The 15,663-nt window shown below is 39.7% G+C and overlaps 1 protein-coding gene across 2 annotated transcripts in view; it reads left to right on the top strand.

The window, feature by feature from the left end:
• Positions 1–14,901: 14,901 nt before the first annotated feature.
• The window catches only part of TEK (TEK receptor tyrosine kinase), a 98,003-nt gene continuing 97,241 nt past the window's right edge, over positions 14,902–15,663 (top strand). Inside the window, exon 1 of one of the 2 annotated variants that reach the window (XM_019736283.2) lies at positions 14,902–15,296. In XM_019736283.2, coding sequence (XP_019591842.2) covers positions 15,245–15,296 — 52 coding nt within the window. In that variant the 5' untranslated portion in view covers positions 14,902–15,244. The remainder of the gene's footprint in view (positions 15,297–15,663) is intronic. The other variant, XM_019736284.2, reaches the window with a different exon arrangement.

The raw sequence follows: 15,663 nt of genomic DNA, 5'->3' as shown, positions 1-15,663 counted from the left end.
GGCTACCTGGGAATCCAAGGTTATCTAGCAGCAACTCCAACACAAACCAAACAAAATCATTTTCCTCCCTAACCTGCTCCTCTGCTTTTGACTGTGTTTCTGTATGACGGAGCCTCTTAGTTGTGTTCTATTTATATTTTGTGTTCTGTTATTCCTTCTGTATTTTTAGAGAATTTTTAGAGAAATCAGAATGGGAAAACCCCATTGAATTAACTGTTTAATAAATACCGTATGATAACCTCTCCAGACTTCAGTTCCGCATTTGTAAATGAGGAATCAAACCATGTAAATAGAAAGACCATAGAACTCAAATACTAGCGACATCTATTCATAACCTAACTCTGCTACTTACTGTGTGTAATGTCCTGGAAAATTTTAACAACTTACTCGCATCCAAGTCTCCTTGTTTGACTTAATGATTTATCTGAAGATATTTCCATATTTATTTTCTCAAAGAGAATTAAATACTGGCTTTAAGAGAGCTATAAAATTAGTAGACATAGATTGCAGAACCTGCATATATTGTGATTTAAAAAAAATAGATTTGAAAAGCTCTCAAGAAAGTGCTTCAATCCACCTGAGTCTCTCCACAACAATGCTTTTGCCTGCCTGAGTGACTGCTCTAGCTACCTATACCCGAAACGTGCTCCTCTCCGTACCCATTTATCTGTATCCTATCCACAGGTCAAAGACCACCACAACTCTCATCCTCTTTCTGAAGCCTTTTCTGAAAATTTCGGTGACCATCGAACTTTCTTAATAAACAATGCTTAGATTAATTATGTATTTCTAGGCTTAGCAATGTACTGTATAATATACTGTTTGTTTTACATGCGTGACTTGTGCTTCAACTAGTCATTCTTTTATTTATTTCCTGTAAATACTCATTGAAAATCTACCACATGCTCTGTGATCTAGGACTTTACTCAAGGAATGTTTCTTTCTAAAATGGGAATGGAAATTCCTCTTTCAAGGTTGTGGAAGATTGAGTAAGATAACGTATGTAAATGCCTGGCCTGTGTTTTAATATAAATGTCTGTTTTTCTTTTTCTTTTGTAAACAGGTATTTTCTGAAAATTGAAAAAAAAAAAAGGACTACTAAACTTGTTCTCAAAAAATAAGGATACCCTATCATGAAAGCAGATTTCTTTGTCTCAAGAAACACATTATAACTAGCCCGACCATCTTTATTAGAGTATTTTAGTATCTACTTGGAGATGTCACTTGAAAAAGATGTCTATCATTACTAATATTAATAGAATTCCATGATCAAATATTTGGACTACTTAGATGAAAAAAAATGTCAGGAGGTTCCTTCTTTTCCTCCACCCCTTTCAGAGAGATTGTTTCATACACTTGTACTACAGTTAGATTCTTTGTTGCAGTCTGTTCTTTGTTGCAGATCCTGAGATCCCCTGGCCTTCTAAATAATTTTTTTTGCTTGCATGCATTAAGGTTCACTTTTTGTGTAGTAAAGTTCTATGGGTTTGACAAATAAATGCATAATGTCATAGCTACCATTACAATGTCATAATGAACCATTCACTGCCCTACAAATTCTCTGTGTTCCCCTATTCAATACTCCCTCCAAACCTCTGAAAACCACTGATCTTTTAACTGTCTCTCTAGTTTTATATTTTTCAGAATGTCATACAGTTGAAAACATACAGTATGTAGCCTTTCAGACTAGCTATTTTCATTTAGTAATATGTAGTTCAGATTCATTCCATATCTGTGTGGCTTGACAGCTCATTCATTTTATTACTGTTACATTGTATGGATTATCTGAAATACTTTTAAAGTACCATCCTGTTCTTTTTCCATGCTTGCAGTAAGTCTTCTCATATATTTCTGATATAACTATTAGTCCTTTTTTATTTTGACATTTCTTTCTTCCTTAGCAGTCTGAATTTCCTCCAAGTTGCCTTTCTTCTGGATGTTTTCTGTAGACCTCTGCTCTTTCAGTAAAGGCTTTCTTCTAATATCTGGTTGTTTGGCTTTCTAAGAATGAGGCGCCAAAAAGCTGACTGACAGCTCTGAGCATGAGTTCAATTTATGGACTATGAGCCTCACTGTAGCAAAACTGGCAGAATGGGTTTTTTGTTTGTTGGTTGGTTGGTTGGAGGCACCATACTGACCTATCTGTTGGAGAAATATCAGTGTTTTCAGACTTACTAGAGCTGTCAACTTCTGCAGAGATTTGCTGGACTCCTACGGAGAAGAAACTGTTGCCAGCTTTCTGTAAGCCAAATGGGGACAGAAGGCCCAAGGTTTAAATTCAGTTCAGAACTGTCGCCTAATTCTACTGCCTAGCATTGTTTAGTCAGAGAAACTCGCATTTCTACATCCTCCCGAGTAAAAGAGCCCCTACCCCTTTTCCATGTGGTGGAAAAGAGCTGGTTACTCCACTGTGTGCAGTGCAAGAAATGTTTCAAGGCTCTACCTTGTTTTGGGGGGTTTGGAACTGCTTTATTGAGATACAATCCACATAACGCTCAATTCACCCATTTAAAGTATATAATTCAGTGCTTTTTGGTATATTCACTAACTTATGCAGCCACATATTTTAGAACATGTTCATCATCTCCAAAAGAAGCCCTGAGTCCTTAGCAGTCACTTGTCCCCCCGTCCCAGGCATCCTCCGCCACCCCCGGCTTAGACCTGGACAACCACTGATATATAAAGGTCAGACAATTAAGTTCGCAGACTCATCCTAGAAAAAGTGCTACATACCTCACTGCTGAATATCTCTATGGTCACCTTCAAAGTACTCCCCTTGGACGCTATGCACTAATGCCAGTGCCTAGTTCACCCTTCAAAGCAATTTTGGAACTCTTTTTCTGGAATGGCCATCAGAGCTGTCATTGTATTACCCTTGATGTCCTGAATGTCATCAAAATGTCTCCCTTTCAATATTTCCTTTATATTTGGGTACAGAAAGAAGTCATTGGGGGCCAAATCAGGTGAGTAGAGAGGGTGCTCCAATACAGTTATTTGTTTACTGGCAAAAACTCCCTCACCGACAGTGCACTGTGAGCTGGTGCATTGTCGTGATGCAAGAGACATGAATTATTGGTGAAAAGTTCAGGTCGTCTAACTTTTTCACGCAGCCTTTTCAGCACTTCCAAATAGTCAACTTGGTGAACTGTTTGTCCAGTTGGTACAAATTCATAAGGAATAATCTCTCTGATATCAGAAAAGGTTAGCAACAGCGGTGCAACAAGTTTGCGAACTTAATTGTCTGACCTCGTAATGCTGGTGTGAGCAGTCATGTACAGAATTTTGTATGGATGTGTTTTCATTTCTCTTGGGTAAATACCCAGCAGTAGAATTGCGACTACTCATGTGGTGACTCCGTGTTTACCCTTCTGAGGAACTGTTGGTCTGTTTTCCAAAGTAGCTGAAGCCGTCACATCACGACTAGGAACGGATGGACAGGTGCTCCCATTCTCACATCCTAGACACTGTTATTAGGTGGGTGCAAAAGTAATTGTGGTTTAAAGGGTTAAAAATCATTGCAAAAACCACCATTACTTTTTCACCAACCTAATATTATCTGACTTTTTTATTGTAGCCTCTCTAGTGTGTGGGAAGTGCTATCTCATCTTATGTAACAGGTTTTTAAACCTACTTTCATCTAGTCCTCGTCATTTTAATTCCACCGAACCCCACTAATTCATCCTCTCTCAGGGGTTCTGCAGTGTATGTTGTTTCCCCTCCACCAATTGCTAAGCAGTAGCATTTCTGGGCCAGTTAGATCAGTTAGATGAGGTAACTGTGGGCCAACCGTTTTCCAGCTTCTAAAATTTTGTAGTTTCTGTCTTCTCTCCCATTTTCTTTGTCAGATTAACTTTATGTCCTTAAACAGTTCATTTACTTTATTTTAATGGAAGTAGAGAGGGAGGAATAAATAATGCAGGTAATTAATTCACCATCTCTAAACTGAAAGTTCCTTTTCAATTCCATTTGCACGTTGAAGTTTTTTATTTTGTTTTAAGGAAAATGAGGTTTAACATATGTTCCTTGTTTCTAAAAGAGTTCATCAAGGTATAAGCCACATTTGAGTAAACATTACTTGGGAGAAATAAAAAGAGAAGCATTTTTGGATTATTTTTGATGGCTCTTTTCTCTTGTGATTCCTGAAAAATTATATGAACAATATTTGCATTAATTATTTTCATCTTTTAAATTCATCCCTGGAGTACATTATTTCAAGCTTATATGAATGATGGCTATTAACTTCCTTTTTAAAGCTTTAACAATATTAACACTAATAGTTATTTTGTGTATATCTACCCCAGGCACTATGCTAAGCATAGTACATACGTTATCTCATATAGTCTTTCTGAGAACTTCATGAGATAAGTAGTTTCAAACTTAGTACAGATAAGGAAGCTGAGGCTTAAGTACCCAGTGTAACATTCTAGGGAATGGCAGGCTTAGGATTTATATTTGCTTTTCTGATTCTGAGGCCTCTTCTCTTAACGATGCTGCACTGCACTGGGGGAGGCCCTTGCTTGTTCAACTTGTAGACAGCCCAGTTTGGTTGAATGTGTCATAGCATGAGTTGTGTGTCTATGTGTTTATACATTGTGCATGGGTCTGATGGTATTACCATGTTGCCCCGAAAATAAGGCCTAGCCGGACAACCAGCGCTAATGTGTCTTTTGGAGCAAAAATTAATATAAGATCCGGTCTTATTTTACTATAAGACCAGGTATTACTACCTTGTTTCCCCGAAAATAAGACCGGGTCTTATATTAATTTTTGCTCCAAAACACGCATTAGGGCTTATGTTCAGGGATGTCATCCTGAAAAATCATGCTAGGGCTTATTTTCTAGTTAGGTCTTCTTTTCAGGGAAACATGGTATGGAGCTACATTTTCAATTTAACATATGTAAATGATTAAATCAGTATTCCTGCTTATGGATTTTCTGTCCTTTAAGCCAGGTTAAAGTAAAGATAATTATCATCAATTAACGTTATTAACTTAATATGATGCTGGAATGCCAGTTTCAGAAGTCAGTTCAAATATGGGTTTTCTAGTGTCAAAAATTTATAGCACAGACAGGCTCCATACCCCTGACTTAAAGAGTAGTTTGCCAAACACAAGAGAAAAAAATATCTCCTTCAAAAAAAAAAATTAGTTTCTATTTTGAGTTGTTTTGTTAAAGTCCTCGTTACGATTGTTTTTTGTTTGTTTCTGTATCTGACAAGAAAGACCGGTGGCTGTTTCATGGGTGGGTGTGGCCGTACAGATGATACACAATCTAACATTCTTTCCAGGTTAATTTTATTCTCTTTCGCCATCTCTTTCCCACTTCACTGAAGTGATTAACAGAAAAACACTTTCAAGACAAAGGGAAAACTTGTACAAAGGTCTCAAAGGAGAAATGGCTTTTGAGGCTGTGAATTTAGAATGTTCCGGGAACAGTGAGGAGGCCACTGTGCCCAAGGGCAGAGGGCAAGGGGAGGGCGGCTCCAGATAACGCTGGAGCGGTGGCAGGATGGCTTCTGTCGGGCGGCAGGCCACGCCAGGAGTTCACAATACGGAGCTGATGAGTCGCCATGAGTCACAAAGGGCAGGGGCTTCCACATGGCCAATGCCAGATGCCAGCGAGTAGCTCTCACCCCCTCTTTACCCCAGGGAATCAGAAGGGAGAGATGTGGGCCTGAGTTTCTAGCAGTTTTTGCAGGCAGATTTAGGAGTCAAATTCCTCTTTATAGTGACATGCCTAGATTCCTAACTGGCCTGGTGGTAGGGGTGGGGTGGGGGTGGAGGGGCTTCACTTTTATCTATGGACACACACAGGTGGACATTATAAATCTTATGTGTCAAACACAGCCTCTGTTCAGAGAGCTTTTCCTGGACATATAACCTGTCAGTACTTAAAGGTACTGAACTGCACAAACTCCTGCTTATGTAGGAACTAGTAGAACTGCCTTTATTTGGTTTTCCAAGGTATTAGCATAAAGTTCTCCAAACTGAAATGTCTCCTAAGTAGCGTTTAAAGGCTCTGTATTTCACGTTTTCACTCTATAAACCTTTATAAAAATAGCTACTGGAGACACATATGACATGATTCCTGCTCTCAGGGAGCCCACACACGGTCTAGTATGAGAGAAAGATGGGCAATTTTTCTACAGTAAAGCGTGGTCGATTCCCTAGTAGGGGCCTGATTCAGCCTTTTCTATGGTTGTCACAGGTGGCTGTTGATGCCTTTTAACCTGTGAAATGTATGGGTTGTATTTGATGATGATGATAGTAACTATCATCATTAAGACGTTATGTCAGATGCTTTACACAAATTAAATGTTATTTTAAAATAGATGTCTCCCCTCCCCCATTTAGCAGATCCGAGGAAACAAAGCTTCAGAGAACTGAGGTAGTCAAAGGTGAAATAGCTGGTAAGTGCAGTCCGTGTGATTATTGGGTCAGTGATTCTGAAGCCCTGTACTTACTGCTTTTCAATGAACCAACACCTTATAGGCTGACGTCTCCGATGTATCAGTTTGAATCAAGTTTGAATCAGAGGCAATTTGATAATTACCATCAACCCTCTAAGGACATTTGCACTGGTTTTGTTTTGAATGGTCATAAATTGTTCTCCAAAATGTGGGCCCTTCTCTATTCATGTACCAAAACTTCATTGAATATCTGTGAGTGAAGCAGTGTGCTAAATACTGGAGATGCAAAGATGATTGAGCCCTGCTCCTTGACCCTTGAAGAACTCCTGGCCTAGAAGGAAAACAAGGAATTACAATGCAGAATGGCCAATCCTCTGTTAAGACTCATTTCTTCCTGCCTCTCAGAGTCAAGTCTCACACTCCTCCACTCGTCCTCCTCCCTCTGTCCACTCCTTATGGTCCAGCCTGCTCTGGAGTCCTTCACTTTGCATGCCAGCTGAGTGATCTCATTCATACCCTCGGCAATGCTCAGATTTCTCTTGTGAGTTTCGATGTATCCACTGCAAACTGAGCATCTATCCAGACTTGGCTATCCAATGCCCAACCCAAACCTATGTATCTATAATAGAATTTTATATTGAATTTTTCATTTTTCCCCAAAAACGAGCTTCACGACCTGTGGCCCTTTCACAATGAAGTACTACCATGTCACATTGTTCTACAAAACAGCAACCTTGGGCTTACCCTAGCCTCCTCCCTCTGTGCCAGACCCAAACAAGTCATTAAAATTAATATTTCTATGACTTTAACATTTGTCATTTTCTCTACCTCTGATGCTACTAGAGCCTCGGTTCAGACTTTCATGATCTTTAAATGCTATATTGCAGTATTCATGTCATTTTATCTGGCATTAATCTCTACAAATTTTAACATGCCCAGTTTTCTCAGAGTTATCTCCCTAAAATGAAATCTTGATCATGATACTCCTTGATATAAAACCATTTATTTCACATTGTTGTAGACCTTAGTAGAGTATATAAAATCTGGACCCAGTTTATTTAATGGACCTTGTTTCTGGCTAAGTCCTTTCTCACCCTTATTCAGCCTTGTTCAATCACTTATATGTCCCCTAACATGGTATACTATTTCACACCATCATGTTTTGACTCAAAGTACTGGTCCATTTGTCAGAAATGCCTGTGATACATCCTTCCCTTCCACTGTCAGGATTCATCTGGTAAACAGTTCAACATTCAGTACCTAGTTTAAGATTCCCCCTTTTCTATATGGCCCTTTCTAGGGTGGAGGTACAAATAAATGACTGTAAAAAAAAGAGAATAAATCTGCTATGATAAATTTCCAAAATTATTACAATATCAAAGTAGACTTCAGAACAAGGACTATTATCAGAGATAAAGGTAGATATTAAATAAACATAAGTGAGTCAATTTACAAAGATACATAACAATCGAAAATATGAATAAACCTAACAACCTTCAAAATACATGAAGAAAAATTGATAGAATTGAAAGGATAAATACAAATCCATAATTATCATTGGAACCATTAACACTCTTTCAGAAATTGATGTAATAGGTAGGAGATCAGTAGGTATATAAAAGGACATAAATGACACTATGACCCAAGCTCACCTAAATTTAATTTTTGGAACACTCTAGCTTCCAAAGCAGAATACATATTAGTTTCAAGTGCACCTGGAACATTCACCAAGACAGGCTATGTATATTCTGTGCCATAAAACAAACCTAAACAAATTTAAAAGAACTGAAATCATATAAAGCATGTTCTCTGATCACAACAGAATTAAAAATTAGTTACAGAAAGATACCCAAAAACTCACTCAATTTTTACACAATAAACAACACACCTCTAAATAACTCATGGGTTAAAGGGAAACTAAAAAAACATTTTGAACTAAGTGAAAATGAAAATTCAGCACATTAAAATGTGTAGAGTGCAACTAAAGCAGTGCTTAGAGGGAAATTTATAGCATGGCATGATTATATGAAAAGACAAAGCATTCTAATATGTTTCTACCTTAAAAAACTATAAACATAAAAAGCAGATTAAGTCCAAAGTAAGCAGAGGATACAAAGCAACTAGAACAACGAGAACAATTTTGAAATTGATTGACATTTGACAGCAGACACATGAGGGACATCAGTTGAGATCATAACTGTCCAGGTAAGCCTGAACTGTTGACCCTAAGAATCATGAGTATGCAAATGTTTATTGTATTAAGCCACTAAGTTATGGGGTGGTTTATTAGGTTATCAATAGCTACCTACTGAGAGAAGTTTTCACAGGTGAAGTGACATTTGAATTATATTTTGAAGGATGAATAGAAGTTTGGTTTTTCTTTTCTTGTTGTTGTTTTTTTTTTATTTTTTGAAGGTTTTTTTAGGTGGTAATGGGGGAGGTGTCATAGAAATACCCCCAGTCTATTCTGTCTGTGGCAAATTGGTCTCATAGTGATTTCATGGCATCCTAATTCCTCTTTCCCTTGAGCCATTAAGAGAATAGCACAGGACTATCTAAAATAAAATATAGAGCCCCTGACTTAAGGAGCTTACAATCTATCTGGAACGATACCACCTATGTTAAGGAAATACCAGGAGAAGAAAAAGGGGCACAGGAATTGGTACATCAGGGCCTAAAGGATACCAAAGCAAAGACTGCTAAAACCTGAACTGCCGGTACCACCCTTCAGTAGTTCACTACCCAATGCCTGATATTGTTATTTAACCTTTCCTGTTTGGATGCACTGCTGCCACGCCGGAACTGTGTTATTCTGAGTTTCAAAAGCAGAGACCACATCTTCTATATCTGTGTCTCTTCCCACAGCAACTAGCACAGCCCTTGCCATTTAGGTGCTAAAAAGCAAAAAAAAAGAAAGAAAGAAAAAGAAAAAAAAAAAAGGTTTAGAGTAAATGGGGTTTAGAGGGGGTCAGGTATTTTCCACAGCCATCAGCTCCAAGGCAGACCAGGGTGGGTGTTGCCACTTTAACGATGGTGTCCTGGCTGAAGGCCAAGACTTAATTGTTGATGACCCTTCCCTTTCTGCAAGCCACTGTTAAGGACAGCAGGGTCACAAAAAAGTTCATGAAAGGCCTAAAGAAGCCAAGCCAGCTGTGATGGCTCTGGAGGTCCCGTACCCACAGCCCTGCAAAAGCAGAATGCCAAGGCTGCGCTGTGGGAAATCGACACCCCAACCTTATGCCTCACCTCCTAGAGATGGAAGTTCACTTGGATTCTGTCTCTTAGTTGCCAGCGGTGCCCTAAGGTACATCCTGCTGCCCTGGGTCACCTGTCTCAAGGATTCCCCCTAGTCGTCTTCATTTGTGCATGTATGCTTATTATTTTTGAAAATGTTGAAATTACAGAAGATTATAAAGAAGAAAATAAAAGTTAGTTTTCCAGCAACCCAGAAATAATAAGTTTTAACATTTTGGTATATATTTGTTGTCTCTCTGTGTGTATGTGTATAAATTTCATGTTATTTAAACTGTGTTTTTCAGTCAACAATATACTATATCTTTACATGTCAATATGCTTCCACCAAAACATTCTGGCATTTGTCTGGTATTTCATTGTGTACCATAATTTATATCAATAATCCATTCTGTTGGCTATTTAAATTATTTCCAGGTTTTCATTATTATCAGCAATGCTTCTATGATGGATAAATTTGGGGGCACATCTTTGTGGCTTAGGGTATAACATAAAAGTGGATTTTCTGGGCCAAAGGATATACATTTAAGACTTATGCTACATATTTGTGATATTGACCTCTAGACAAGGGCTACCAATTTATAGTAACATTATATAAATTATTTTCCACATCTCTTCACAAACATTTTTTCTTATCCATTGATAATTTTGTTAATCTGTCTCAAAGATTTTAATGTTTCCTGTAGATGGCTTTTCATATATTAAGTGCAAAAAGCAGAAAACAGAAAGTGAAATATCAGACAAGTGCCTTGATTGTTTTGTTTACTTGTTTGTTGGTTTAGTGTGGTGTTCTTTGTTTGTTCTGGGCTAAGTGTGTCTGAAAAAGACAAACTAAACCAAGCTTGACTCCCGAGGAGGCCCCTTTTCTTCCCTGGAGCAAAGCCGTGGAGTGCTCCGGTCCTGGTAGTCCTTATGTCTGTTTTGGAAACAATGTGAGAACTGATGACATTTCTCAGTCATCAAACTTTTCCATCATCTGTCAAATTTTCATTTCAAATGCTTCCCTAGTAAGATCTGGGCTTACCTTGTTGGTATTTGTGATGTTTTCTGTATTTCTCTTTATCTACTTTTCTGCACACTGTGGGCCATTGGTGAACTATGAAGAAAAAGAGCCATGTATTAAACTTGTAATATTGGAGGCAAAGAGACCAGGGTTCTAATACTGCCTCCACTAACCACAGCTGTGCAAGTTCCTTAGCCTGTGTGGGGGCCGCGTTTCCTCGTTGCAAATGGATCTGTATTGCAGTTCAGGAGCAGTGGTGTTGGTTGTGAGTGGGAAGGAACTGTTATTCAATACTCACTTGTGCCAGATACTGTGTACATATTACCTCGCTGGTTAGGTATTATTTTTCTGCATTTTAAAGATGAGGAATTTGAGGTTCAGAAATGTGAATTAAATTGCCCAGGTCATAGAGAGAGCAAATTACAGCTATAATATGTAGTCTAGGTTTGCCTGACTCCAAAAGCCTATTCTAAATATGAGTAACAGTAGAATTATTTTCATTTATTTGCTCATTAAGTATTTAAGACCTACTATGTGCCAGACACTGTACTCAGATCTAGAAGTTCAGTGATGAATAAATTAGATATGGTTCCTGCCTCATGAAGAGTGCAGTCAAGTGGGGGGGAAAGAGACATGAAAAAATAAAGTTACAAATACGAGGCTGACAATTAAGTTCACGAACTCATCCTAGAAAAAGTGCTGCATACGTCACTGCTGACTATCACTACCATCACTTTGAAAGTATTTCCCTTGGGAAGCTATGCACTGATGCCAGCACCTAGTCCACCCTTCAGAACAGTTTTGAAACTCTTTCTCTGGAATGGCCATCAGAGCTGTCGTCATATTACCCTTGATGTCCTGAATGTCATCAAAATGTCTTCATTTCAATAGTACCTTTATCTTCGGGTAAAGAAAGAAGTCATTGGGGGCCAAATCAGGTGAGTAGGGAGGGTGTTCCAACACAGTTATTCGTTTACTGGCTAAAAACTCCCTCACAGACAATGCCATGTGAGCTGCTGCATTGTCGTGATGCAAGAGCCATGACTTGTTGGTGAAAAGTTCAGGTCGTCTAACTTTTTCAAGCAGCCTTTTCAACACTTCCCAATAGTAAACCTGGTTAACTGTTTGTCCTGTTGGCACAAATTCATAATAAATAATCCCTCTGATAGCAAAAAAGTTAGCAACATCGTTGCAACAAGTTCACGAACTTGTCAGATTCGTGTGATTACCACTTGTGAGCAATACAATGACATAAAAGAACAGGGTGCTGTGAGAGAATAACAGGGGGGACCTAATTTGAATTCAATGGCCAGGGAAGACATTTCTTAGATTGAGACCTAGACGATAACTGGGAGTTAATCAGGCAAGTATGGGAAGAGCGCTTCAACCTTACGAGGTGGATGGAGCAGCAGAGGGTAGAGAACTGATCCAGCCGGCCCCCAACAAGGCTCGTTAGGAAATGGAGGTGCCCTGATGATGGCCACAGCCAGCTTTCTAAAGAAGGGTTTTGGCCATGTCCAAGTATGTGGTATTTCCTTAACATGTTATGTACTGGGAAAGTCCTACCAGACGTGGAAGTGGCCTCTCCCTTCCCTTGGAAACCCTGGCATGCCATCCAGTTTTGCACCTCCCAGCCTATTGCCAGTCAGCGATGCTGACCTCTTGGCCCCCCAGGGCATGAAATTCATATTATTGTGCCTTGCTTGTTTCTCCATGTTCTGAGATCCGTGGGTCAGAAAGCTGGAGCAGAGCACGTCGGGGCACTCTTGCCCACAAGTTTTCTTCATTTCATACCTGGAAATTACATGCTAAAGATTCAGATGTTCCAGAGAGACGTTGCTCAGCCTTTTGACTAACTGTATAATCATAGGCTCAGGAAATCCAGCGGTATTTATGTGATGGAGTCAATATTCTGGATAACAGTGGAAAGGATTAAATGGAAGATGAGATTAAAATACAAAGCTCTTTCAGAGAGTACAAAAATAAACTGAGCAACATTTCTGGATTACAGAAAGAATAAAACCGAGTCATTCATTCTGGATAAGGGAGGGAGCAGTAACTTGTCTAACAATTCTGGGCAAGGGTAGATCTTTCTGGATGATGGGGAAGGATGGCACTGAGCTGTTTTTCTGCAGAACAGAGGGAGGCAGCCCAGAAAAGGAAGCAGCATCTTCAGCCCACGAGAACTAGCCAACAGGAGGGAGTGTGAGCCATGATGACGTCCTAGTGTGGACATCAAGCACAAACAGAGGAAGCTGTGCCTGGGGACGCAGGTGCCCTGGAGTTTGTTTATTTCCAAGGCCTTCCATTGCTGCTCCATATGGCCTGGGGCCAGTAGACCTCACAGTCTCAGCCACCATGTTCTTAAAGCATGTTTGTGACTCTCCCAGGCTTTCACAGCGACAGAGATACAAAGCTAGTATCTTCTTCGAACTGCCCCCATGAATGACCTCGGAATAAAATGTGGAGATGCTAAGAATTGGACAGTTTAGTCATTGAGACTTGTGAGGTGTTACAATCAGAAGGGAAATTAGTCACATCCAGTCTAAATCCTTCATTTTACAGTTGAGCACACTGGGGCCTAGAGATGGGAAATGACTTGTCCACGGCCTCTCAGGCAGACCACGGCAGAGCGGGGCCTTGAGGGTACTGTGCTGAGTGGAGTAAGAGGAAGACAAACACCATATGATTTCACTTACGTGTGGAATTTAAAGAACAAAATAAACAACAACAGAAAAACAGAAATAAACGCAGATCCAGAGAACATTCTGATGGTTGCCAGATGGGAGGGGGGTTGGGAAGATGAGTGAAAAGGGGGAAGGGATTAATAAGTACAAACTGGTAGTTACAAAATAGTCATGGGGATGTAGGATATAGCATAAGGAACATAGTCAATGATATTATAATAACTCTGTGTGATGCCAGGTGGGTACTAGATTTATCGGGGTGATCACTTCATGAGTTGTATAAATGTATAATCACTATGTTGTACACCTGAAACTAATACAATATTGTATGTAATCTGCAATTGAAAAATGAAAAGTTATTAAGAAAAAAAGACCAAGAAAATGAACTCTGTGAATTAGGCACAGTGCCAGATGTTTCTTTGTATTTTTAAACCCTCATTTAATTCTCATAACAACCCTATGAAGGAGATATTAGTTCCATTTTACAGCTGTTGAACTGAGACTCAAAGAGATTAAGTATTTTGTCTCAGGCCACAGTTGTGGCCAAGTCAGTATTTGAACCGAGCTCTGCTTGAAAACTGAGCCTGAGCTTTTTCTCCTCCAGCTGACTGGAACCATCAATTGGTTCTTAAGATCATTGCTGATGTGATAAAACCTGGGACAGAAATTAGGCAAGACTAGCGGCATCTACCTTTCCTGTGGTGCGTCTGACAGGCAGGAGCAGGTAATTCTTTCCTCAGGCATGAAGGCTGGGCGATTAACAGAGTATTGACTCTATTCTCAAGTCATAATTCGCGTTATGGAGAAATCATCATGTGGGTAAATTAAGCGTCTCTGATCTCATTTTATGTATGGTTACTCCAATGGCTAGTTTCCCTTGGCCTGTGTACTCTCTCTGTTCTTACTGAGAAATACTTATGGCCCAATCTAATCCCTTAGCTTTGATGTTCACACAGGTTATTTAGAAAATTCTGCATATAATTTGCTTCTGACACAACTGTGGCCAATAACCACAAAATCCCTCTCATTACTAGTCTTTCTATGACAAGTCCTTTAAGAAATGAGATCACCTTTAGATGAATTATTAATAAAAATTAAAGCGATAGCCAGTAGCATGGGTATGTTTTGGCGGTTGGCCAACAAATAAACCATCTGTGTGAAAGAAAACATGCTGACAATTTTGGACTCTGGTCTCTGTGGCCACACTGATCAGTGACCTCACTGGTAATTACCCAAATTAATTGCCCTCTGGATTGCGTTCTCTCATCACGAAAACTTCTTTTCCCAATTCCAACCACGTGGGTTAAAAAGGAGAAAACAAAAGCCCACACTGCTGCCCACACCCAGAAGCCCCTTCTGTCAGGGATCGCGAGTGGACCCTGGAGAGCCGTTAGCGGGCTGAGGAGGGCCGGGCATCACCGCATACCATACATAGGTGGAGGGCTTGTTATTCTGTTTCCCGCCTACGAGAGGATACCCCTATTGTTTCTGAAAATGCTGACCAGGACCCACACTTCCAACAGAAATTCCTTTACCCCTCCAAGAGCAGCAAAAGCGGCAGAAGCACCAGCCACAGATAAGTGTTTTTGATGAATTGCAAGATGGAGAGGGTTTGCAGTGCTCCCAGCCTTGCTGATACCGAATGCCTTTAAGATACAGCCTTTCCCATCCTAATCTACAAAGGAAACAGGAAAAAGGAACTTAAAACTCCCTGTGCTCAGACAGAAATGAGACTGTTACAGCCTGCTTCTGTGCTGTTCCTTCTTGCCTCTGACTTGTAAACAAGACCTAGTAGAACATGAGAATGGAAAGTCACAAACCTCTGGGTGTTTGAAAGGATCCTTGGGACCTCATGCACATCTGCGGAAACTGGATGGAGAGATTTGGGGAAGTATGGACTCTTTAGCCGGCTTAGTTCTCTACGGAGTCAGCTTGCTCCTTTCTGGTAAGATGTGGCTTTAGTTTTTTTGATTTAGTATTTTTTATTTTTTATTTTTTTAAACAGACTTAGTGATTCTGGGCTCTCTCCACTATTTCTTAGCGCTGGTTAACAAGAAGCAGCTGTGGCTTAGGCACTGTTTATTTAATATATAACGCTCCATTTAATCTATGTAAGGACTGCAATGCAAAGTCTTTGTGGCATGGACTAAATTTTCTAGTTTCTCTTCTGCATAATTGCCCCGTGTTGCCATGCACTCTATGAGGACTGATAATCTCACTTTATTTGAAGAGATTCACTTACTATGTATGGTGCATTATTTTACTGCTCCTCGTCTGGGATTATTTCCTTATTTTGAAAAAGAACAAGAAAC

The sequence above is a fragment of the Rhinolophus sinicus genome, linkage group LG04 (genome assembly GCF_036562045.2).
Source record: "Rhinolophus sinicus isolate RSC01 linkage group LG04, ASM3656204v1, whole genome shotgun sequence".
Taxonomy (NCBI): Eukaryota; Metazoa; Chordata; class Mammalia; order Chiroptera; family Rhinolophidae; genus Rhinolophus; species Rhinolophus sinicus.
The sequence above is the reverse complement of the archived record's forward strand: the minus strand, read 5'-3'. Positions and strand labels throughout refer to the sequence as shown.